Source organism: Cucurbita pepo, chromosome 5, assembly GCF_057944985.1.
Source record: "Cucurbita pepo subsp. pepo isolate OVF chromosome 5, ASM5794498v1, whole genome shotgun sequence".
NCBI lineage: Eukaryota > Viridiplantae > Streptophyta > Magnoliopsida > Cucurbitales > Cucurbitaceae > Cucurbita > Cucurbita pepo.
In genome coordinates, this window is record NC_141802.1 from 18721998 (window position 1) to 18748532 (window position 26535).

The following is a 26535-nucleotide window of genomic DNA, read 5'->3' on the forward strand; positions in this document are numbered from 1 at the left end:
TATGATATGAAAATCATACTTTTCATTTCATTGCATACAATAACTCAAGTCCTAATCCTAAATCTTCGGGAGAAACGTCTCTCAATTATTATCAAATCATCGTGTGCTCACTAGAATTCGATATATCATTCAAATAAGAGCATTACTAACAACATGTGATGTTGGTATGTATTTAAAAACAAAATGAATTGAAACCAAATACAATAATAAATCTGGATAAATTGATAGCGCAAACATGAGCATGATTTCACAATAAATGAATCTATATTTCTTTGAAGAACTCGTAGGTCTAAATTCTTCTGAAAAAAGATATAGGCACACCAAAATCTATTTTAAAAAAATCCGAATCAAAATCTGGTACAATTAGTCAATTTGGGCTCCTTGCTATGAAGACTTGGAGGGAGGAAATAAAATAAAAGGTCCCAGAAACTGGAATGTTATACAACAATGCCTAATTTTGTTTGAATGGGGAGGGGAAATTGTGATCTCCAGAAACACCCCAAATGAAACAAGCCAGTCAGTTCAACGAGTGAGCAAGCTATTTAGACTTCTTAAGAAGATTGGAGGTCTGGAACTCCGCATCATCTCGGATAAAACTCCACCAAACATAGGTCAGGGGGATGGTAGTGGCGTGCCAGAGAGCATGAGCATCCACAAAGCCTTCATATGGAGGAAAATCATAGATTTCCAGGAGTAGTGCTAAGCCACCGCCCACAACCACTGTCCACAGTTTCCAGCGAGAAGGATGATGAGTGACACCAGCCCAGATTGCCCAAAGGAGAAGTTGAGAGACGCCCATAGTAACACAAACAATCATATTCCACCCTGCAAAATTTCAAAGTTTTTGGTCGATTGTCATGAACCAAACATCGGTATATCAATGGAATTGAAAATTGAAAGTCAAATAAATCAGGTTGCTGTTCAACGTCCTTGACTTGATATGATCATCAAGGATAATAGAAACTCAAAAGATTGTGATATTGACTTGTAGCAGTAATTTAATAAGTACAGGGTATTGGGATCTTATAAAACAAACATTCGAGCATTTAGATATATGTCCACCCAGTGAGATAGACGCCCATCCTTGCACTGCCTTACCCAGTCAAGGAATTAGATCCACAGTGATTTTGACAATCATATCAGTGGAAAATAAAAGGTCAATACTAAAGAAAAAGGCAGTATGAGAACTTCCCATCACCAAGATTAGGCCCTTTGGTTTGTATATGAGGGGACAAAGTTAGAAGAATAGCTTGAATGAACAAAAAATGAAAGTAGTAAATTTGATAAACTAACAAAATACGTTAACAAAAATGAATGCCTAGCTCCAGTCCAAATTGTTATCATTTTACTTAAATATGGCTTACGAGAAATTGTATCAAGACATTGCTAAACTTGTTCAATGTCTTGGAGACCTGGGAGTGCAGAAGGGGACCAAAAGAAGAGTAATAATTACCATAATCAAGTTCATAGAAGTTGATGTATAAGATATGCGTAAGTGCAAAAGCAAGCAAAGGAGCTGCAACCATGACTCTGGTAGCCTCATGCCTCACATTGAAACTTCTTAGAATTGCCAGAATGAGGGAAAACCCAAGTACTGCCACAGCAGAGGAATAATCTAATTTCTCTGTGAGATCCACATCACTGCACTTCAATGGCACGTAGTTACAACCAGGGCATGCTACAAAGATGATACATTTTAAATTTGAAATATGGCATAATACGAGCTTATTTGCAATCTTCTCAATACTATCAGAAGACAACAAAATCTGAAGCCAAGAATATAAACAGGTGAATTTTTTGCAATAATAATTCGTGTACACAAAATTAAAAGGCATACCGACTGTGGAAAACAGTGCTCCAAAACCAAGAGTTCATTGAAAAGAGTGCGTAAATATGCCACAAACTGGAAAATTCATAATATGTCTTCTTGTCTTGTCTCAAAGGTAACTTGTAATATAGAAGGATAAAAAAGGACAGCCAGCCATGAAAATGCATTGAAAGGTTGAGGGCAGAGAATGCTACAGAAAGAGGTTCCTGGGCATATAATGCACAAGAATAATCATAAGCATGAATAGGTATCATTTCAACTCCAAGTTCATGTGAGTTGCTTAAGTAACTTGATAAGACAAACCTGGATCCCATATATACGCTTGAAGGGCCATTTGCCATGATATTTAACAGGATGATAACCAAGTGCTTCTCTTTCACCCTCTCGTTTGACCATACAATGGTAACGACAATCGCTTTGGCAGTCCCATTGCTTCCACTTTAAGTAAAGTGGTTCTTGCATATACCATGGCAGATCAATAGAAACACCATCCAAAGAGAAATTGCACTGAGGAAAGCATTGCTGATCAATGCATCCTATTTTTTCACATTGTTTAACGCAAGTTCTGCAGCAAATACGAATAACAACATTGTTTCCCCCTTCAATGATATTTATTATGTGAAGTTATGATATTGGTTTCAAACATGATCAAATAAACAAAGAATTACCGTAAGTCAAGAAAGACAAAGATGAGTAAGATTTTAACGATAAACAATCACAAAAATTGATACATCTCACTTCTATGCAAAAAAAAAAAAAAAAAAGAAAGAAAGATGGAACCAAAAAAATCTTGGATGCACAACAATAAGATTACCTTTCATGAGCTAGTCCCTTAACAAAGTAGTCAATAGAAAAGCTATTACAAAAACCATATTGCATTAGCTTAGCATCACTTTCAATTGCCTAACACAGCCCGAGTAAAAATAGGACCAAGCAACGTAAATGTAGACCACTGAATGCAAAAGGAATATCAAGATTACAATTGGGGCTTGAAATGGATAACTAGGTAGTCATAAATCTGATCTATAAGACTGATCATTGAGGTTTCCAGGCTTCACTAGTATGAATAAAGCTGAAGAATATACAAAGAAAATTTAGACAAAAGAACTAGTACCTGTATTGTGGGTCAATATCGCCTGCACTAGCATTTAAGCCTTTCACGGAGAGAGCAAACGCCACCAGCAAGACAAACCAATGGCACTCCCTCATCTGTTAGGAAATTTCTCAGAGATTAGAGACGTCCAAGTGACTCAAATATTAAGCTCTGACAATTATGAAGAACAATTAATATCATGGGCATCGATTCTTGTAAGCTCCAGCCACTTCCGCATCAGTGCGTTAGAAAGCCAGAGCCGTGTAAGACCCGAAGCTTATTCGTGCGTCAATGAAACGGAAAAGGAAGATGAGAAATAACGAAACGAACAGAGAAAAAGGGATTAAAGAATAAAGATAATTAAGAACACAAAGAAATGGGCCGAGTCTTAAAGATTGTTGATTCATAAGATAGGGAAATTGAACATCCTACACCTAAGTCTTCGATTCGAAATCAAAACGACCCATGATAATGGAATCCAACACATCCATTAGCCAATCACTAAACGAGTTCAACATGGATCAGTGTAAGAATCAGCTCGTAAAATGGCAGATTGGATCATTATATAGTTGAATCGGATTTGAAAGAATCAGAAATTACAGAGGATGAGGGGAAAAAAAAAAGCAAGAGGAGGAGAGAATTGAGTTGTTTTACCTTTTGGGCAGTGGATAGGGAAAATGAGTGAAGCTCCGACAATGGCGAAAAGAGCCGGGAAACAATTATTTAGGAAGAAAGGCGAAGACCTAGACCGAACATGGGGGGAATACGAATACGGTCTCTTCCGATCCATTTCTCTACCGATTTTGTTTATTACTATTTTTTATTAAAAATAAAATAATTGTTTGAATTTTATGAACAAATATGAAAAAAAAAAAAAAAAAAACATTCATGATACGATTGAATAGATTCCTAAACATAAAATTTTAAAATTTATGTGAAATAAATTCTGATTGGTGGAAGATGATGGTGAGAGGGAAGATACACCATCCGGAACGATGGACCAAAGAAGCAACGCCCAACTGCCGGCGCCGCAGACTAAGCCCAGAAACAAAGAGGACCAGGAGGGCTCATTTGTGCAAATATCCCAAGTTTCGGCCCTTAACTGAAATAATAATAATAATAATAACCAATTAATGAATTGGTTACACTTGTTATTGGTCTCATTTTTTTACCCAACCAAACTAATTTAATTATTATCTTAAAAAAATAATTTTATATAAATAAGATTAAATTTTAAAAGATTTATAACACGAGCGTGAATAGAAATTTCAATTAATCATATTAGGTTTGGTTAAAGATTTAAACCTACGTTTTTAAACGAACTTAACTAACCTATGTTTGAGCTTGGTAGGTTATCCCATTCATATAGCTCGGGTTGACCACGTGCACCTATAAATTACATCTTGTCCCAATAAAAACATGCATTATTATTAGCATGTTCATTTCTTTCCTCTGTTATTTTTTCACACTTTTACCAAACCCTTTGGACCGTTCCTACTTCTCACCTAATATAAAGTTGAAGCTTTCTTGTGTCTAGGGGCTTCATTGCAATACTTCTAACTTTTTTCTTTTCTCTCATGGTCCTTCAATTTATTATTACTTTCAATTTTTCATCCCAATTTTTTAATAATTTAACATTTCATGACACTTGTATATGAATTTTGAGATTCGAGCGTCAGATTTGAAGACCCTTTTTTTCTTTTTAATTAAAAATAGAAAAACGGGGTCTTAGCCTACAAAGTCATTCTATTCTTGTAGATTTGAGCATTGCAGTATGACAATAAGCAGTGAGTAGACTTAGTCTTTATCCAATTACTCGAGTACAATCTAAAGTATTTCCACATTATAGAAAGACCTGAGTAAATGAGGTGTATAAACGTCAATCGATCAAATTAATAAATCAAACAAGCAAAAAAAGAACACTTTGTTTACCGAATATCTTAATCTATATACTTTCAATTTGATAATGTTTTTAACAAACAAATTGATCTAACATTTCATTGGCTAAATTAAGTAAAAATAATTAAATTCTTCATTTGTTTTAACAATATTATTATTATTTAAAAAATTATAATAAACTTTCTATATTTCATAAATGATTACATCGTAATGATTTGGGACAAACGGATGATATAATTAGTTATGTCCATAGCTCACGTGAACAATGAATTACCACCACTAAAATGGTTAAACATTCATACGTCACAACATATTATTAATATCCATTACAAATATATAATATTTTTAAATTTTATAATAATCTTACCAGATAGAATAGAGTTGGATTGTGATGGAATAGAGTTGGATTGTAACTCTATTATCCAGTTGTTGTTGTTGTTGAGTCAGCGAGGTTGACCTAACCGTCTAGAAAAAAAATATATATATATATATAAAGTTTTGGAAGAAGGAAAAAAGAAAAAAGAAAATCCCGGGATGAGCGGCGAGGAGTGGTACATTGGTACGGAGGATGTTTCGGAAGTTTGTTTGTTCACCGAGAAAGTGTGTGGTCAATTCATTTTTCTGGTGAGGCGCCGACGGCATGCCTCTTTCCCAAACACATTTTTCATTCCACCAACGATCGTTTTCAGATCCATTCAACAAAGTAATCCGATTTCAGTATCAATTTCAAAATGAATCCACAAAAATCACAAACAAAAAACTTCAAATCTCTGTTCATCTTCCCGGATCCCAAAAGATCACGGAAGCCTGTTTCCTATTTACATCACAAACATCCATCATCCATCATCCATCCATGTCTACAAAACAGATTCAAGAAAAAGAAAGAAAATCCGGATTTCCGACGGCCTTCCCTACAGGAATCCGCCGGAGAGAGACGAGAGAATACTCTGGAGGTCACGTGACTCCTGGTCGCCGATTCGGATGGCCTCCAGGACCCGCTCGAACACCAGCACGTGGCAGGGTATTCGAAGGACGCCTTTCTGTTCGTAACCGTATTCCTGGGCGGATTTCTCTAGTAGAGTAACGAAAACCGGGTGGTTCAGTAGTTCCGCGCTCACCGCGAACCGCTCCATCTCGTCGCCTACGTACACCGGGACATGGCCCTGGGGGACCGGGACGGCGCCTTCGGATCTGGAGCGGCGGAATTTGTTAGCGGCGGCGGCACGGAAGGAGTGGGCGCGGCCGGGGCGGCGGGCGGCGGCGGCGGAGGAATGGGAGTGGAGAAGGCAGTAGTGGGACTGGGAGGAGTCGGCGACGCGGGAGAGACGGCGGATGAGGTGCTTCATAACGGAGTGGGAAACAAGAATGTTGCAGAGGAGAGAGAGAGAGAGAGAGAGAGAGAGAAGGGACCGGAGATTTGGGGTTTGGGAAAGAGATGGAATGAGTGTTTGTATATAAAGTGGAAGAGGAGAAATTAATTAATTAATTAATTTTAAAAAATGAAAAGGAATTGATTGTGAAATTGAAATGAAAGGGAAGGTTGAGAGGTACAGGTAGCAACGTACTTTCCACCTTACTTTCTCAAAATATAATTAAAAAAAAAAATAGAAAAACTCAAATATTTTTTTAATTTGTTAATTTCTATCAAAATTAACATTTTTTTAAATTAAAAAAAAAAAAAAAGCGAAAATCACGAAAATCAAAGTGGACAAAAACTTAGTTAAAATAAAAAAAAATAAAAAAATTAAAAAAGACAAGAAGTGGAAGCACGCAGACCAACAAGGAAATTATTTAATTAATTATTTTAATGTGGGGAATTATAGTTATTTCCGTAGCGCATTTCAGTACAGTTCCGTGATTTGGATTCCCTCTTTATCTCATTTTCTCCACCACCTTCCTTCACCCACGCGTGACATCGACGCTCCAAAGTCGACTTGTAGTCGTGAGTTTCAGCCCAATTTTCCGGATGGGCCAGGGATAAAAATACAAAATAATTTATATTTTTAAGTAAGTAATTTAATAATATAATTGTTTGTTTTATTTATTTTTTTAATTTATTAGTATGTTGTAGAAAGAAATTGAAAAAAAAGGAAAGAAAATAGAGGACAGGTGGCAGGATGAGAGTGGTGGTGGGGTGGTTGATTAATAATATCCGCCACACTATGTGGAGAGTTGATTAGAAGATAAGCATGGGAAATAAATTAATCTGATTTAACCGTGGTACGATAGGACCAATAATTTCAAACCACTTACCACGTCTATTTAATTTTTTAAATGTACCTCATTTTTTTATATCTATTAATTATATTTATGTATTAACCATAAGAAATTTTTTTAAAAATTATTTTTGGAATATAAAAGATATTTTAAAGAAAATTTATTTAAAAAAAAAAAAAAAAAAAAAAAAAAAAAAAAAGATTGGTGAAAGTGGGAGGCAAGAAAGAAAATGAAGAAAGGGATTGGGAGGTCCTATCCGTGATGCCGTACGGTCAAAAGGTACAAGGAGAAAAGTACAAGGAAACGGTGAGGCCCCCACTCAAAGCTCCTTTCTTTTTATTTTTCTACGCAATCTCCCCTTTTCTTCTGTTTGGTAACACTCTTTCCATATTCCATTTAAGGACATACCTATGCTTTCAATTTATTTTCATTTCAACTTTTAGTCCACCCTTTCAATTTCCATTTAATTTAATCTAATTCTTTCTTTATATTGACGTTTTAAATATCGATTTACTGAATGAGGTCTACCTTATTGAGTTGGAGAGACAAAGACACCCCAAATGCAATCAAGTTTAGTCTCAATTGTGTCTATTAGACGAACACGACTCTCCACAATGGTATGATATTGTCCACTTTGAGCATAAGCTCTCATGGCTTTGCTTTGGGCTTCCCCAAAAGGCCTCATCCCAATGGAGTTAGTATTCCTCACTTATAAACCCATGATCATTCCCTAAATTAGTCGATGTGGGACTTCCATCATCCAACACCTCCCCTCGAACAAAGTGCGCCTCCCCTTAATCAAGGCTCGACTCCTTTGGAGTCTTAGTCATTTTTGACTGCCTTCGAGGAGGGGCTTGGCTCCTTCTCTTTAGGAGTTCTTTGTTCGATATTTGAGGATTTACCAATCTATTGGCACGACTAAGTTTAGGGCATGGCTCTGATACCATATTAGACGAACACGACTCTCCACAATGGTATGATATTGTCCACTTTGAGCATAAGCTCTCATGGCTTTGCTTTGGGCTTCCCCAAAAGGCCTCATCCCAATGGAGTTAGTATTCCTCACTTATAAACCCATGATCATTCCCTAAATTAGTCGATGTGGGACTTCCATCATCCAACATATCAAGTTTATGCAAAACTGTGCCTCACACTATTGAGGACATATTCTATTTATATTGGCAAAAGATTAACTAATAGATCCGATTTCATAGGAAACTAACGAAGTAAGCCTATTCTTATGGCATGACTAACTTCAAGCTATTCTAATGGATTGACCAATTCTAACAGTCCCCTTCAATCCCAACAAGTCTTGTACATGTTGAGATTGTTACAATGTGTAGTAAAAGGAGTTTTAGACAGTGGTTTTGTCAGGATATCAGCTACTTGATCACTTGATGAAATGAACCGAACTTCCATTGCTTTACGTGCTACTTGTTCTCGAACAAAATGAAAATCAACTTCAATATGTTTCGTTCTAGCATGAAATACTGGATTTGAAGTTAAATATGTAGCTCCGAGGTTGTCACACCAGAGGCGAGGAGCCTTTGATTGATACACGCCCAGTTCCTTCAGTAATGACTTGATCCAAATCATTTCTGCAGTAAGATTCGCAATGGCCTTGTATTCTGCTTCGGTGCTTGATCTTGACACTGTAGCCTGTTTTCTGGAACTCCATGAGATTAGATTTGCTCCAAGAAATACAGCAAAGCCGCTAGTTGAACGTCGATCATCGGGACAACCAGCCCAATCAGCATCAGAAAACCCCGACAACATCATGGTTGATTTCTGAATTTTCACTCCTAATGCTAGTGTGCCTTTAACATAACGAAGAATTCTCTTCACAGCACCCCAATGAGCATCAGTAGGTGTATGAAGATATTGACACACTTTATTGACAGCAAATGCCAAATCAGGCCTAGTCATTGTCAAATATTGTAGTGCTCCCACTGTACTTCTGTATTTGAATTGTTCTTCAGCTGATAAGGGTATTCCTTGTTCTCTGAATAATTTTTCAGCAGAACCCATTGGTGTAGACATAGGTTTGCATTTTTCCATGTTTACTCTTTTCAACAAATCTAAGGCATATCGTCTCTGTGACAGTATGATACCATCTCGTGTTTTCTTGACTTCAATACCCAGAAAATACTCAAGACCACCCAAATCTTTTACTGCAAAATCTATTTTCAATTTCTGAATCAACCTTTCGGTTGCTTGATCAGAGGAGCTCACAATAATTATATCATCAACATAGATGAGCATATAGATAGTTATCTCTCTGTTTTTGAGAATAAAAAGAGATGAATCAGCTACTGAAGCCTTGAAGCCTAACTCAATAAGTTTTCCAGTCAACCTTGAATGCCAAGCTTTTGGGGCTTGTTTCAGGCCATAAAGGGCTTTCTTGAGCTTGCATATGTAATTCTTTGGTTTGGCTGAGTCTTGAAATCCTGGTGGTTGTCGCATGTACACTTCCTCTTTCAGAATTCCATGCAAAAATGCATTTTGGATATCAACTTGTCTCATATTCCAGCCCTTGGTTACTGCTAGCGAAAGAATGACCCTGATTGTTGACGGTTTGATCACAGGGCTAAAAGTATCAGTGTAATCAACACCAAATCTTTGCTTGAATCCTTTGGCAACTAATCTTGCTTTTAATCTTTCAACTGACCCATCTGCTTTTCTTTTCACTTTATACACCCATTTACTATCAATGAGATTTATTCCAGGTTTGGGTGGAACTAGATCCCAAGTGGCATTTCGTTTTAGCGCTGAGAGCTCATCATTCATTGCTCCTCTCCATCTTGGATGTTGCATGGCTTCCTGCAGGTTTCGAGGTTCAGTAGCAGTCTCTATGATCGGAGTTGTGATAGTTACAGCGCTTGCGAATTTTCTTGAGGTTTCTGAATATCTGATAGTTCCATCAGTGAATTGTTTAGCTTGTACAATGTTATTTCTCAACCTTGTTCGCATTGGATGTTGACTAGCTGCTTCAGTTGGTTGATCAGACACATGTTCATGAGTTTGGTTTTGAGCATTGATCGAACTGCTCTCAGCTTCATATTCTGCAATTTCCTCTGAACTTCTTGTATTATCTGCAGAAGATAAGCTGACACCAGACAAGTTGTCACTAGCAATATTATCAGTTTGACCATCATTCATATGGGAATTACTAACAACTGGTTCAATATCTGTAAGAGCATTTTCAGTGTAAAAACTAGCAAGTTTGGCTAAGGCTGGAAGTAGAACAGGATGATGTGGATTTGTGGTTTTGTTTGGTGGCTTAGATTCTTCAAAAGGAAAAATATTTTCATCGAAAACCACGTCTCTAGAGATGTAAATACGTCCTGTACTTCTATTTAAGCATTTATATCCCTTATGAGAAGAACTATAACCCAAGAATATACATCTAGTAGTTCTGAAACTCAGTTTCTTGTTGTTGTAAGGCCTTAAATTAGGCCAGCAAGCACAGCCAAACACCCTAAGCATGGAGTAGTCTGGACTTTTACCAAACAATTTATGAAGTGGTGTGTCTTGTTGTATGGTTCGGCTGGGCATTCTATTTATAAGAAAGCAAGCTGTGTTGAAAGCTTCATCCCAGTAGGATAGAGGCATGTTGGCTTGAGCGAGTAAAGCAAGGCCAGTTTCTACAATGTGTCTGTGTTTTCTTTCGACTAACCCATTCTGCTGGTGTGTGTGAGGACAGGAGATATGATGTTCAATGCCTGTGGATTTGAAATAATTGTGTAACCGATGGTATTCACCCCCCCAATCTGATTGGACGGAGCGAATTTTGGTATTTAGCATAGTTTCAACATGTTTTTGAAATTGAAGGAACACAGACTCAACATCAGATTTGCATCTCAGAAAGTAAATCCAAACATAACGACTAAAATCATCAACAAAGGAAACATAATATTTGGAATTATTTACTGACGCAATGGATGGACCCCATACATCAGTGTGAATTAATTGAAGGGGTGCTGTAGATACATGCTGAGAAGAACCAAATGGCAATTGATGTGCTTTCCCTAATTGACAAGCATTACAAATTGAGGAAGAGGGAATATTAGTATCTATAGCTAAATTATTATCTTGTAGAATTCTAATGGTAATTGGAGATGCAGGGTGCCCTAGCCTTCTGTGCCATTGTTCTTTCGAAAGTTTGGCTGTCAGCAAGGCTTGACTGAAATTATGCGGTAGAACGTATAGGCCATTCTTACATCTACCGTGGAGCAGGAGTTTCTTCGTGACTCGGTCCTTAACCAAAAAATAGTTTGGGTGAAATTCTACAACAGCATTATTATCGGATGCTAGTCTTTGTACTGAAATTAGGTGCTTATTGATTTTAGGAACATATAGGATATGTTTCAGAACAAGAGATGAACCAGAAATTAATGAATTCCCAATATGAGAGATAGACAAACCTGCGCCATTTGCAACCTGAATTTGGTCGGTGCCAGTGTAGCGTTCTCTGGTGGTAAGCCTCTCTAGGTCATTGGTGATATGATCTGTGGCTCCAGTGTCAACATACCAGTTTGTGTCACTAGTGTATCCACTGGTTGCCAAAGCTGCTTGTTTGAGATTATTTTCGGCTTGATATGCCTGATCAAATCTGTGCCAGCATTGCAAAGCATCGTGATTGGGCTTACCACAAATCTGACAGACAATGCCTGAGCTGCTTTGTGTCTTTGATGGTTGACGTCCAGGATTGTTCACAGTACGCCTTGATTGTCCATGACCACTATTTAACTGACGACTACGACCGCGACTACCTCGACCTCCATTGGCACCTCCACGAATGGATATCCTATTGACATTGTTAGCAGATGAAAGTTGCTCAAATGTACCCTTACGCAAGTGCCGCATCTCATAGCTCAGCATGTGAGCATACACGTCGCTGACAGTGTATACATCTGTTCTGGTTGTAATGCTTGTGACTAGAGGATCATAATCTGGACCAAGTCCTTGCAGCATGTAGGCGATGAGTTCTTCATCCTCTATTCGCTTGCCAATGGCAGCAAGTGTATCACCAAGATGTTTTACTTTACGAAAGTAGTCAGCAATTGTCATGTCCTTTTTCTGGATAGTAGAGAGTTCCATACGGATCTGCATTGCTCTTGCTCGAGATGTGGAAGCAAATTGTCGCTCCAGCGTAATCCAGGCTTCTCGTGCAGTGGTGATTCCAACCATCGTGCTGAGAACCTCCTCAGTGACTGATGAGTTGATGAGGCTGAGTACCAGCTGGTCCTGGGGGTACCAGACTGTGAACTCAGGGTTGATGATAATTTTGCGATTCCCTGTTTCTTCACTTGGTTCAACGGCGATCGTCTGGCTTGGTGCAGGCATGGATCCATCCACAAAACCAACAAGGTTTTGGCTACGCAAGTAGGGAAGGATTTGGGTGGACCACAGTAGATAATTTTCTTGTGTAAGCTTAACACTAATCACCTGACTGATCGACGGAGAAGACATTGTGTTGTTTGGGATTGACATGTCTAACAGCAGAGGCTATGGATCTCGTGGATCTTATTTCGGCTCTGATACCATATCAAGTTTATGCAAAACTGTGCCTCACACTATTGAGGACATATTCTATTTATATTGGCAAAAGATTAACTAATAGATCCGATTTCATAGGAAACTAACGAAGTAAGCCTATTCTTATGGCATGACTAACTTCAAGCTATTCTAATGGATTGACCAATTCTAACAGTGTCCAAACATTTAACACTATATTAGGTATGGATATGTCACAAGATGTGAGATCCCACATCAGCGCGATATGAAAATGAAAATTTATTTATAAGGATGTGAAAACTCTTTAAGAGAAGCCTACTCTAGCTCAACTCGACACATACTTCAATCTAAGAATCAAAGCGCGTTAGACACTATCGAGTAACCACATGAGTATCTACGAGAATGCAACGTCTCGAGAAAAAAGGTAGAGGGGTGAGTAGAAGAAGAAAAAAAAGGTAGAGTTAAACGGCCTTATGAGAAATCAAAAGCCACAATAGATAGATGAGGCATAATAGAAATATAACGAAAATCATGATCTTGAATTGTTTAATGGATTGCCCAAATTTCAAACCCTAATTGTCCCACCACCAACCTCCGCCCAACTATTATGCTCTCCATCTATCCCTCCACTTCCCTCCTTCATTTTTCCCCCAATCACATCATTCCTTTCCACTCAATTTCAAATCAAAAATAAATAAATAAATAAATCAAAGTATTCTTTTTTTTTTTTTTTTTTTTTTTTTTTTTTTTTTTTAATGAGGATTAAGATTTTAGATTAACATTAATATTCTAATCATTAACACTAATCATTATGTGCTGCTTGCTTAAAAAGTTTCAACTTTTAACTAAATCTCACAAGATTTCCCTTATCTATCCATAAAGCTTTCGTTTAGTAAATAAAAAAATTAAAACCATGTGCGAAGTGGAATGACATTAATATTCCAATTCAATTCTCTAATCAGAATAATCCTATTAAGATTTAGAATCTGAATTTGATACGTAATAATTTTAAATTCACTATATTTATTTCAAAATTTAGAATTTTTATGGTTGAAGGGTCGAAAAAAATAGTTTTATTTGTATTAAATTAATGTTGGGTTATATAAAAAAGAATATAAAAATGTGAGTTGAGGGGGGATTTTGATGCGCATAGCTTATCGTAAAAGTGCATTAAAGGCGGTGTCTTTATTGAATCGGATTGTGGGGATTTTGGGGATTATTATTATTATTATATATAAAGTTATTTGGATTTAATTGTTTATTTATTTAAATAACGTATCCCGTTGTATTTTGAAGGGTACGGTGAATGAGTTAAAAACGAAGGAAAATACAAGGAAGCTTCAGGGTTCGGACAAAGTAGTAGAATATGAGGACATAAAGCATTGTTTTTGGATCTTTCCTCAAAATAAAATATTTATCTTAATTTATGAAAATTTTAAAATATTATTTTCACCCAAATTAAAAAAAAAAAAAAACACGGACTAAATTGGTCATGATTTATGGGACCAATGTAGACATTTTGAAGTGATAAAAGTCCAAATTTAATCAATTTTGTTTATACTAATTAATTTTTGGTCGGTTAAATGGTCCAATAATTAATATTAAAATATTAATTTCACATTCGTGCATAAAAGTAAACGGCTGTGATTAATTTTGGTTGGGGATATATATATATATATATATATTTTAATTAACTCGAAAATTCCAAAGAGTTCTCAAAATTTCAAAATCTTTTATTATTTTAATTCTATTTTAAGGACTCAAATTTCGAAACTGACTATTTTTGTGCTAATTCTTTGAAAATGAAATGCTCCCACCGTTTTTAATTCTTTTATTAAAATTATTTAAGGTTGATAAAAAAAAAAAAAAAAAATGAATGAGAAAATAAAAGGGTAGTGGAATTATTGGTGGATCCGTTGAAACCCTCCCTTGTACGGATGATGTTTGAATTTATCATTAAATTAGTTTGTTTTAAGAGTAAAGACTATGATCACTAATCAACCTGTATTCATATGTTTCTTTAGAGCTCAATCAATATATAAAGAAAATGTATCTACGAACAATAATTAATTGTGAATTCTTTTTAGTATTTTTGTAATTATATATTATCAAGATTAGTCAGGTTCGAATATAATTTTAATTTATTTATGTATTAATATTTTTATAAAAAATATTAAAAAAAATTCTTACCGCGGACGAAAAAAAATATTTTAAAGTTATTTTTTAAAAGTAAAAGTTTAAAAGATTTTTTTTTTTTAATTTTGTTTTTTGAAAATTTAAAGTTATTTATTAAAATTTTAAAGTAGATATTTTTTGTAGAAGGAAATATTTATAAATGTGAGAGTGGTCAAGTCTAACCGAGCCGTCTGGGAAGCTGAGCCATTAATTTCACCCTTAGCTACGTGGCATTGCTCACTGGCTATCCCCACCCCTAATTTCTATCTATTATTTTTATTTTTATTTTTTATGGCTCTTCTTTTCTGCTGACTTCCATTACATTTATTGTTTTTTTTTTCCACAACCCATATTTTAAAATAAATAAATAAATAATTTAATATTGTCTACTCGACCATAGTCTGAATAAATCACAACTAAATCATAGCCAATTAAAGAGTTTATGTGTTGGGCTTTCAATGTGCCTCGTCCTATCAAATAGAGTTCAGTACTAGTCTCGAGAAAATAAGATGAAAAAACTAAATCGAAACGTCAAATATTTACTTCATCTGTGCACATTTGCAAAGATTTGGAGTCAAATCGAGCGTGATGTTCAAATTTTTATTCTGTGTATGTACGTTCGGGAGATTTAGAATCGAATAAAATGTGACGTTGCGAAAGCTTTTGGAAAAGAAGGAAGAAAAAAAAAGGTAACAAGTATGGTCTGTGTGGGGGAAAATTGTGACAACAAAGCTGAAATATCAAATTTTATTGACCAATAAAGTTGTTGGGCATTGATTGTGTATTTAATGTAGGCGAAGAAATTTGTGCTCCAATTATGTTGGCCTTTAAAATAGCCCACTTGGTCACTTAAATGTTGTATTTAGAGTGTGAAATGGGAGAAAATTTAATAACATCAAATGAAGAAACTATAGAAATTGTGTTTTATTTTCAATAAAAGGGGCTGTGCTTTGCATTATTTCAACCCTTTTGTATGTGCAACCGTGACCATTCAAATGAGTTTTAAAATTATGAGTATGATGACTATACGTAACAAGTTAAAATGAACAATATCTGTAGGTTGTTTGTTATAAATGGTAATACCAAGTGGTGTGTCAACGATGATGCTTGGGCCACTTAAGGAGGGTGGATTGTGAAATCCCACGTTGGTTGAAAAGAGAAATGAAACATTGTGAGACTGATGACAATACGTAACGGGCCAAAGTGGATGGTATCAGAACTAGTCACTGAGCGATTTGAGGCACTAGTCGAAGTAGGACTAGACCCGACAATATATAAGATGAGTTTGGTCATGGCTTGAATATGACTCCTTGTTCTCTTATTTTTCTAACTACACGTTGAAATGCTTTGTTTTTGACTCAAACCATCACCGCATATGATATAATTTGGAAGTTAGTTTTGGAAGAACGTTTGAATTATTTAAAAATGTTAAAAATGTGTTTTTAATTAATTAAAGGAAAGTATTTTATTATTACCCATTGTTGTTGTTGGGCCAAAAGCAAACAAGGGTTGGGCCCATCATGTTTGGTTTGAGACAGAAAGTGGGCGGGCTTTTTAAATCAACACACACCGTACGATTTTAGAGATTAAATTTAAAATTTTGTAATGAAATAATAATAATAATAATAATATTATTTCCTTCAATCTTGTTTATATAATATTTTAAAATCTCTAACATTTTAGAGTTCATATATTATGGCAAAATAAAAAATAAAATCTAAGCATAAACAATAATAATAAAAGGTTTAAACTGAATTTGAAAATTTGAAATAAAAGAATAATCGGTCGGGGGCTGTGCTTCTGCTGTCTGCCATTGGGACTTGGGAGCGTCTCCTTTCTTCTTCTTCTTCTTCAATTTCCATTTCTCTCAACACGAACTCGGACCGAATTTGATTAGTTCGAGTTCATTTGATTTGGGGATTTGTACAGTTGGGTTGGATTTCAATGCCTATGGCGACCGCACCCTTGAGCAAGATCGAGAGAGCCCACCAGATGTATCGCGAGGGGGTCTATCTCGAAGCCCTTAGGTTTTACACTGAAGCGCTTGCCATGGCCACGACCTTGCCCCAGAGGATTTCGCTTCATAGTAATAGAGCTGCTTGTCACTTGAAACTTCATGATTTTAAGAAGGTAAATCTATCTCGAACCAATAACAGCCCACTCTTTAATTTGGGGATTTGTGTCCATGTCTTGATTCCCGATGAACAATTTCTGTTGCTGTTATTACGATATTGAATTCTTATTTCGAAACTGTAGTGTTTAGACATGATTAAATTGAATGTTGAGCTTTAAATCATGGCAATCAAACCCCTCGATGCCTGATAACTCTGTTGATTCCATTTTAGGCAGCAGAAGAATGCACGTGGGTTCTTGAACTCGATCACAATCACACTGGAGCGTTAATGCTCCGTGCCCAGACTCTTGTCACACTCGAGGAATATCATTCTGCTCTTTTTGATGTCAACAGACTTATAGAATTGAACCCATCATCAGAAGTTTATCAGAATCTTCAAACTCGTCTCAAGACGCAATTGGTATGCCCTTACTACTTTTTCTTATCATGCTGTTTGTTATATCATAGTTTTCATTTTGATCACGTTAATTTGTAATGTCTATGGTGAACGAGTTGTATTAGAATTCATTTTGTTTGTATTACTGCAAGTCTGCAAGATGCTGTTGTGATTGATTGCTGGGCTTTTGTTTTGTTTTTTTGAAAGTGAAAGAAATGGTTGAATCTTGTTCTATCTTCAACTTATGGTTCTTGCGTGATTTTGTTTAATGTATACTATTATGCTTCTTTTTCTGCTTAAGCCACTTGCTCCAATACCCGAATCAGAAGTAGAGATAGAGCTAGAGCTAGATTTTATTTAATACATACTATCATGCTTGCGGCCATTGGTAAGTGATCTTTTTTTTCTGCTCAAGTCACTTGCTCCAATACTCGAATCAGAAGCTGAGCTAGAGGACGAGGACGAGGAGGAAGACGAATATGATGTTCAGTTCAATGCATATGCAGCCAATGAGAAGTGCAATGAGGGAAAAGAGAATGTTGTCGCTCCATGCATTGAGCAAGTACAGAAACCTAAGCTCAATAGCAATTTGACAAACAATACCGTTATCCAGGCAGTTCAGGGCAACGGTGGAATATCTAAAGAAGGTGGCAATCAGAAAGCTGAGGTCAAAATGATTAGTAAAAGTGAAGTTGTTGCCCCTCAAATACAGGGCAAGAAGGGCACAACTGACCTAGATCCTAAGGGCTGGCAAACAATCCCAAAACCAAAAGGACATTCAACCTTAGATTATGGACGTTGGGATAGAGTTGAGGATGATTCTAGTGAAGATGATGACGATGATGAGGAAGAAGAGTCTGGGCCTCAATTTCGTTTTCGTCTTAGAACAGTTGGCGTTAAACCCGTGAAATGAGCTGAAGATGCATTATACAATCAAATGTCTTGCTGTCTTGATAGAAAAATGACACAATCAGCAACTCTGACCATTGTGGATTTGGAAATGCACATGTATAAGATCAGGATTGTTGAGACCTTCAGACCTGTGTCACATGTGTTTGGTTACTAGCAAAATTAGCACGGCAGATCTGATCAACGAATAAGCTCTGCACATAAGATTTAAACAGATCGGTTCAAATAACGTGTGCTGCAAAACATCAATGTCTAAGTGGTTATCAGAAATGGACAATCCTGTAGGATTGATGTCTTGGACATGGATGATATTTCTGGTATCTGCTGTTCAATACATGTTTCTGTTTCCTGAGAAAATATGGTACATGTGTTATCATTCGCAGTTCGCCACCAATTGATGGCAGACTCAGCAGCACATAAGCTTCAAATTTCATGATATTTGGAAAAACAAATACTTGTTATGGTGATGATAACTGAATGAATCATTCATTCATTGCTCCTTGGTGTACCTCTACCTCTGTTGTTTACTTGCGTTCCTTTGTTTCTTTGTCTGTGTCTTGTTTTCTTTGTGTTTTTGGCTAGGTACGCAGCTCAAGCTCACTGCTAACAGATATGATTCGTTTTGGTCTGTTACGTATCATCGTCAACCTCACAGTTGTAAAACGCGCCTATTGGAGAGAGGTTTCCACACCTTTATAAAGAATGTTTCGTTCTCATTTCCACTCTTATATCGGTTAATGGTGGGCTTGAGTTGTTATAATTTAAGAGTGGAAGTGGCCAAATGCTAATACTATTGTACCAGTCTTAGTATTGGTCCGATCGAGATGAGTAGCTCCATTTACTCAATTCTCGATCAGTAGCTCCATTTACTCAATTCTTGGACACCGAAACTAAGAAAATCAAGATGGTGCTATGAATTGCTCGAAGAGATGGATGGTTTTGGGAATAGGCTAAGGTTGCTTCTAAGCAATCAAAAGAATTCTATAATTTATTAGGCTTTTAAGTTATTTTATTTATATTTACATGTATTAATTACGGTGGCTTATATTATTAATTTTCATTCAAATTTATATAAATATAAATATATATATACACACACACACACACGGATATTTTATATAATTTAATTAATATAAATTATAAGAATTTTAATAATTAATTTTTAAAAGATGTAATTACAAATTTAACCCATTACAAAATAAAAATTTAAATTATAAGAGTATATTCTTAAGTTTATTAAATTATATAAATTGATAAGAGTGAAAAACTTTTAAAATAGAGAAACCAAATATTATTAGTTAATTTATTATTGTTATTATTATTTTGGGAGGTTCGTCCCACCGTACGAAAGCAGCGTGAGAATGGAGAAGGCCGAAGTTTCCATAAAAATTCTGAGCTTAGTTCACTGTCGAGTGCTTTCTGTTCTATCTTCCTCATAAACCCTAATCAACCATTGCCAAATTCTTATTATTTTTCTGGGCATTTTCACCTGCCCTCATTATTTTTGCCCTTAATTTATCTCCTTCTACTGCAGCAATTGCCCGAGTCCTTCCAATTCCTGGACAATTTCTTTCCTTCTCTTCGTCCAGTTTTTAAAGGTAATTTCAATCGCATCATTACCCTATACTTGTTTAAGTTTGATTACTTGATTGTCAATCTCCCATGTGTACGAGCTGTTCTCTTGTTTGCGCAATTTTTGTTCCTTTGAATCTGAATTTTAGTTTGGGAAATACTCGCTACCTTCTGTTATGATTGTTGCATTAAAAAGGTTTTATTATTATTGGTTGTCTTGCTTGGGATATTGGGTCTTTTCTGGAATGCACTTGCCCTTGCTTTAGCTTTTGATACAGAATTGAATGGAAAGTTTTGATCGAACTGAGGGGAGGGGGGAAATGAAATGTTTTGGGGTTTTCCTTTTATTTTTCTCGTTATGTAATGTTCAGAGGAGCCTGATGACGGATTTAATTTTCTCGTGGAGTTTGGGGTGTTGGGCATTTGATGAGCACTGTAGTTCTCGTTTAGTAACTTTTCATGGAGATGCACTATCCTTTGAAACTTTTCTTAGAGAGAAATTTTGTATCTTTTCAGTGTCAAAGCTCCCAGTTTCTCCCCCTGAAACTAGTAGTTAAAAATGATCGGAGTTGTGGCTGCTTACTCTATACTATTTGGTATTGCTAATTCACAAGAAAGTTTATCATCATCATTTGTTTGAATTTTAAATATTTTATTTTGGTTTCAAATATGTCTTGTGGTTTTAGGTTGTAATTTGTAAGTTACCGGATTTGGTGTATCTAACTTTTGGTTTCCTAAATCAACTATTATTGTCTATGAACCTTCTGTAACAGATATGCACATGGAGAATTTATCGTCTACTGAGCCATCGCATCAGGCAATTTATGAAAATAGTGATTCAAAGCAATCACAGGATGGGTTGGAGGATGGCTCTCGATGGTATTTTTCTAGGAAGGAATTAGAAGAGTATTCACCTTCTAGACAAGATGGGATTGACTTGAAAAAGGAGACATATTTACGGAAATCATATTGTACATTTCTCCAAGATTTGGGAATGAGACTTAAAGTGTGAGTATTCTAAAGATCTGTAAATGTGTTATTGCCTGTAGACTTATGCCTTCTATTCTGTTTCTCCAGTGAAAGGCATTCAATTTTTTCCCTTTTTAACTGTCATTTCACTTTCTTTAGAGCCTTCAAGAAACTCGGTCCATTCACTTCCTGTTTTGATTTATTTCTAAGTGTTAAAGATAGAGAGAGAGGGAGAGAGTAAACTCTAGAGCTTTTTCTATACTCCAGATCATTTTTCTATTGTCTTATTTAGATCTAGCCAATTATGTAAATGCATTTATTATATCAACAAATAAATTTTACTGAATTGCTTCAAGCAGCTTCCTCTATTCCTCCATTCTTTTGTGTGTGTGTGTGTGTCTCTCTCTCTCCACCTTCTCCTTGATAAGCTTGGCTCTTTTCAACATATTTCTTCCATTTATTTTTGTCTTTTATTTTTGGGGCCACAAAGGGTGTGTTTTGCAATGCAAAATTTTTCTCATTGATGAATATTCGGTTATCTTTGGCTACCGCAAGTTTTTGCACCTACGGAAATTTGAATGGATGATACTTGCTATATATATATGGACAAGAAACAAACTTTTCATTGATTAGTAAATATAAAAAAATTGAGTACAAACTCTCATGGAAAGTGGAAAAAAAGCATCAAATGAATCAAAAGAAAAATGCCAAGAGGTGAAACTAAATGCCCCCCCAATTCATTCAAATATCATCATGAAAATAATTTGCAAATAAAGAAGAAAGGATCCAACAATAAAAAGCTTTAATGTTCATGTGATCGAACCCTTTTTGCCATACTAAATGCTTTTCTGGTCCATTGGTTTCTTTGAAACCAAATTTCAGGATTGACGGTATTGACAATGTTAACCCAAATTTAAGGGAGATATTACTACCAGTTTGCTTTTCTTTGTCTCTAGCTACGATCTACTATTCTATTATCTCAAATTATTATTCAATCCATTGTGATCTTTGTATCTATTATGCAGTTAATTATTTAAGCTATTATGCAGTCTATTGTGATTTTTGTATTTATTATGCAGCCCCCAGGTCACCATTGCTACAGCAATAATTTTTTGCCATAGGTTCTTCCTTCGACAGTCTCATGCAAAGAATGACCGAAGGGTAAGTTCATTCTTCCAGTTTTTGGTGAGAAATATTTATTTTGTGTGCACAAGACAAAGAGAATTGTTCTCTCAAGGTGGAGAAATGATATATTTTTGTTTTACTAGCATATTTCCATCAACTCTTTTTGGGAAACTTCAGATGCTGAAGGGGAAAAAAAAAAAAAAGAACCTTTTAAAGCTGCATTGTGAATTCGATCATGATATGTAGTCTTTGAGCATTATGGAGCTTTATGGATTGCAAGTTCAATTTTGATCATAGAAGCTTTTTCCTGATAAGTTAAAGACTTTCTTATGAGAGCCATTGGATGACGGATGTGGAAATTTGATGTCCATGGACCATGGGCATCTATTGTTCTGTTGCTCACGTAGGAATCCCAAACCTCTTCTATGATGGAATTTCTCATCGATATATAAATTGTGCAATCTCAAATTTTTTCTGACTTGTAGGGAATGACGATACTTAGTTAGACTTTTGGCTTGTCTAGGGTCCAGAGTTTGAGCATTTGCAGGATGATGTAGCTAGTCAATTTGGATCTTCTGTTTCAATAGAGGTCATTGACTTTGACAATTTTTTTAAATTCTTTTGAGCCTTGATATAGAAATAGGAAGAGGTTTAGGGATTGGTGCATGTTAACATTCTACTCAACTCATTTGAGAAGTTGCTCTTTTTTTATTTTTATTACTGAGTTGTTCCCGGGTATCCTAAAAGAAAAGGTTTTTATACATCCCTTTCTTACACTGGTGAGAGGCAGTTGCACAACAATTTGCTCATTTGTTGAACAGTGCAACGTAGAGATGCCTGCTTCTCGCTCAAGTATTTCCCCCTATTTCCCCCTGGTTCTTACTCATGATCACTGTAACTAAAAATCTTGTTATTGTAGCTTGATGCCAAGTTCTGCCAAATAGGGAATCTTTTTGTAATCCTGTAGATGTAGTGGAGCTATCTCATCTCGCCTTCTTCTGTACTCTCCGTTTGAAGATGAAATATTAGTTTCTTTTCAAAATACACACACGCATATACATCACTGCTTAGGTCCACCGAGGCACAACAACATCCTGTTTCTCAATTTTTCCTGCACTCTCATGGTTTGAGACCTTGTATCTAGTAGCTCACAAGCCACTTTGATTATCATGGCTTCTTTTGCTTCATCAATTTCTTTGTTTCTTACGTCCCGAGTGGTAAGACTTGCATGGCCTTCTTCTTACACTTAAGATGGGTAGGCATTTCATCACAGTGATCATGAGTCCTCCCTCTTTGATTTAAATTCTGCGTTTTATAAACTCTGGACCATTTCAGTCTTTGATGTGCTTGAGCTACACATAATGTGTTGTTGCCACTTATTAGTTCCTGATCCATAGTATACATGTAGGGCCTTGTTCATACACTTATGCTTGGTATGTTTTAGAGCTAAGGGTTTTGTTGTTCATATTCTTCCATCCATTTGGGCCAATTTCATAGAATACATTAGCTCATTAGGCTACCTCCACGTATTATGGAGGCAACCAAATTTTGTTTGCATTTCCATTCGACCATCTCATTTCCCCCATCCATTGCAGCTGTAGAACACCCTCAACTCACAATCAGCCTTGTTGGCATTCAATTCCTTTCCTGTCCTACATTAATGGAACTTATAATTCTTCTCTGGTAACTTCAGCTTTCAGTGAATCAGCAAAGTAGCATGTCCTCAACCTCACAATTGTTATTTAATCATGTCTTAACTACCTCGTACATTCATTCCAAACGGTTTTCACATTTTTCTGGCACTGCTTTGACTTTGATCTCTTGTCACCCCTTTTCTCACATTTAACATGTAAAATGCGGGATGTTGGGGTCCTAGTACATTGGAATGCATTATGGTCATTTTCATTTTTATTTGTTGCATTTACAAGCCTTTTGTTGTGCTACATAAAAGGCGTTGAAATGAAATCTGAAGCAGAGCAACCTGTCGCATAAGGTTTAGTTCATATTATGTATTGAGTAGATGATGTTATTTTAGTGCCTCAGTTTAGTTTAATTTTCTTGCAGACAATTGCGACAGTGTGTATGTTTCTCGCAGGAAAGGTTGAAGAAACCCCTCGCCCATTGAAGGATGTTATTATGGTTTCGTACGAAATCATCAACAAGAAAGATCCTACTGCAGCCCAGAAAATCAGGCAAAAGGTATCAATTGGTTAGAGTGGGTCTATTTTCTGTTCATATTTCATGGCGGCTTGAAACCTGTACCCATGTGTTTTCATTTCTGACGTTGTTATTGCTTATGCTAAACTTCAGTACCGGGTTCTTTATTCTTTGTTTATTTTAATTTTCATCTTCCCGTTTGTCTTAATTACAATTGGGCTAGTAGATCTTTTACTTTTGGCTTCAGCAACGTTGTAAAATTTTAATGAGCATTGTAATAGACTATTTAAAAGAATTAGCATTGTGGTTTGAACACTTGGCAGCTAAAAATTTGGTCTATGGTAGGATTTAGTGGAAATAAGATTATGTTTGACACAGCCATCACGGATTAATCTGGAGGTTGTTCAGTTCTCTGGACTAAATGATTAATTTGTCTCCCTTGTTAGATGAAAATGAAAGCATGTATTTATTTAAACATATTCACATAATCTCCTGCAGGAGGTGTATGAACGGCAAAAAGAGTTAATTTTACTTGGGGAGAGGGTTGTTCTGGCAACTCTTGGTTTTGATCTTAATGTGCACCACCCCTACAAACCCCTTGTTGAGGCAATTAAAAAATTCAAAGTTGCTCAAAATGCCTTGGCTCAAGTAGCTTGGAATTTCGTCAATGATGGGTATGGGCTGTATGGCAGATTGCATGCCTTGGTTTTTGTTATTGCCTATAGATAGATGGCTTTTCTCCATTCTCTTTTCTTGAAATGGGGATGTGGTATGCAGATTGCGGACATCTCTTTGCTTGCAATTTAAGCCTCACCATATTGCGGCCGGTGCCGTTTTCCTTGCTGCCAAATTTCTCAAAGTTAAACTCCCATCAGATGGGGAAAAGGTGTGGTGGCAAGAGTTTGATGTCACCCCACGGCAACTGGAGGGTCAGTGTCAATGCATTTTCTTTGAATGTACAAGAAGAGCACCGAAAACTGATGTTGCTCCTTGGACTTCATTTTATTGAAGTGCATGCTCAACAATTTTTCACCTTCTGTTTCCCACATCTTATGTTGTGAAAACCTACAGCTTAAGCCAGGAAAAAAGTTTACCTGTCTATTGATAAAAAATTTCACGCAGCAGTTATGCGCTTGGAAAATTATCTGTTTAACATGTTTAACTGTTCTCATTTTCCCTTTTGATAACTGGATGCGATTCTAACAGTGAACAGTTTTTTTCTGCAGAAGTCAGCAATCAAATGTTAGAACTTTATGAGCAAAATCGACTGCCACCTTCTGGTGAAGCTGATGGAAACATTGGAAGTGGTCCCACTAATCAACCCACAACAAAAGCTCCTACTAACAGTGAGGAACGGGCTGTAACGGACAGTCGTGCACTTGGTGCAGGTATTGCTACTTCAAGACTCGGAACCTCAAAAGCTGGTTCATCTAGGCCAGCATCTGAACACTCATTTGCAGGTGATCAGCCGTCGAGAGCAATGCAGAATCATAGTGTTGAAAGTTCAAATGTAAATTTTAGAAGTCCTTCCAATCACAAAACGGGTAGTGAATCTAAGGTTCGACAGGAGATGGAGCCATCGGCTTTCCACGACAAGGGAAAGGCTCAAAACTCGACAAGGCTGATGTCAGAGGGATTGGATGAGCAAGACCGTAGTATCGGAAGTTCAAATGTAGATTTTAGAAACGAAATGAAGATAAATGAAACGAGGGATGCAATGGAACTGAAAGACAAACATGTAATACGAAATACAGATTTTAGAGAAGGTACATTTGGCAAACCTCAGGAAGCTATCAAGATTGATAAGGATAAAGTAAAGGCTGCGCTTGAGAAACGAAGGAAATCTCTTGGCAGTATGACCCAGAAAAAAGAATTGGTGGATGAGGATGACCTCATTGAAAGGGAGTTGGAAGCTGGGGTTGAAATGGCTGCTGGCAGTGAGAAAAACAAGCGAGAACAGAGGCAAAGTTGGAATAAGTCATCGAATAAACAGGAACCCGAGGATTCGTATCAAGATAAACATCGAGAGGATGATAGAGATGAGCATCCAAAACGAATGCGGCAACAACCATTGTACAATCTAGATTCTAGCAACATGGAAGAAGGTGAGTTTGCAGATGCTAATGAAGTTGGTTATGGGTATCAGGAGTCCCCAAAATCGAACAACGGTCGCAAGAGAGGCAAGGAGCTCACAGGCTAGACTTTTGAAGAGAAAGCGAAGGCAAGGTGTGTCGTGTTAGTGCAGCTGCTCAAACAGGAGTGACCACGAGAATCATATACCGGAGAATAAATGCTTGACAAGCTCACCAGAGTTTTATTCAGAATGTTTTAGGTATTAGTCTTTCCTAGAATCACTCTCACTCATTGTCCAAGATTCGATGTAGCTGTTCACTTGAGAAATTCAGATTTAAAGGCTACGCTCTCCACGGATCCTCTTAGAGCCTGATGTTTGTATGGCAGCTTCTGCTATGCTTTCATGTAATTCACAACTTTAACAAAGCAACGATTTTGAATTACTCTATGGAGGGTCTCTTTGACAACATCATAAGAATTGTGATGATTAA

At 36.5% G+C, this 26535-nt stretch overlaps 3 protein-coding genes, 1 non-coding gene and 1 pseudogene across 5 annotated transcripts; 2 read left to right on the plus strand and 3 right to left on the minus strand.

Moving 5' to 3' along the window:
• Nucleotides 1-312: 312 nt before the first annotated feature.
• On the minus strand, nt 313-3735 carry LOC111794649 (Per1-like family protein). The gene is made up of 6 exons (XM_023676743.2): nt 3576-3735; nt 2943-3037; nt 2132-2393; nt 1838-2034; nt 1454-1641; nt 313-825 (listed from the first exon to the last, which is right to left on the minus strand). Exons 2-6 carry the CDS (start codon nt 3035-3037, stop codon nt 539-541), a joined length of 1029 nt encoding a protein of 342 aa, XP_023532511.2. The 5' UTR covers nt 3576-3735; the 3' UTR covers nt 313-538.
• A 1775-nt stretch (nt 3736-5510) lies between these two features.
• LOC111794650 (auxin-responsive protein SAUR71 pseudogene) lies at nt 5511-6232 on the minus strand (annotated as a pseudogene).
• A 5673-nt stretch (nt 6233-11905) lies between these two features.
• On the minus strand, nt 11906-12041 carry LOC147792753 (small nucleolar RNA Z247). The gene has a single exon (XR_015421270.1). It is a non-coding gene; the product is annotated as a small nucleolar RNA Z247 (small nucleolar RNA).
• Nucleotides 12042-16519: 4478 nt separating this feature from the next.
• On the plus strand, nt 16520-18693 carry LOC111794653 (uncharacterized). Its single transcript, XM_023676749.2, has 3 exons — nt 16520-16859; nt 17075-17263; nt 17655-18693. The coding sequence occupies exons 1-3, from the start codon at nt 16674-16676 to the stop codon at nt 18150-18152; spliced, it is 873 nt and encodes a 290-aa protein (XP_023532517.2). The 5' UTR covers nt 16520-16673; the 3' UTR covers nt 18153-18693.
• A 758-nt stretch (nt 18694-19451) lies between these two features.
• Nucleotides 19452-26511, plus strand: LOC111794651 (cyclin-T1-3). Of its 2 annotated transcripts, XM_087123857.1 has the most exons (8): nt 19452-19746; nt 20494-20728; nt 21769-21850; nt 23879-24013; nt 24470-24645; nt 24749-24900; nt 25198-25359; nt 25432-26511. In XM_087123857.1, exons 2-8 carry the CDS (start codon nt 20496-20498, stop codon nt 26169-26171), a joined length of 1680 nt encoding a protein of 559 aa, XP_086979983.1. In that variant the 5' UTR covers nt 19452-19746; nt 20494-20495; the 3' UTR covers nt 26172-26511. The 2 variants fall into 2 exon arrangements, with proteins under 2 accessions (XP_086979983.1, XP_023532514.2); XM_023676746.2 differs by having other exon boundaries at nt 19456-19746; nt 25198-26511.
• Nucleotides 26512-26535: the final 24 nt, after the last annotated feature.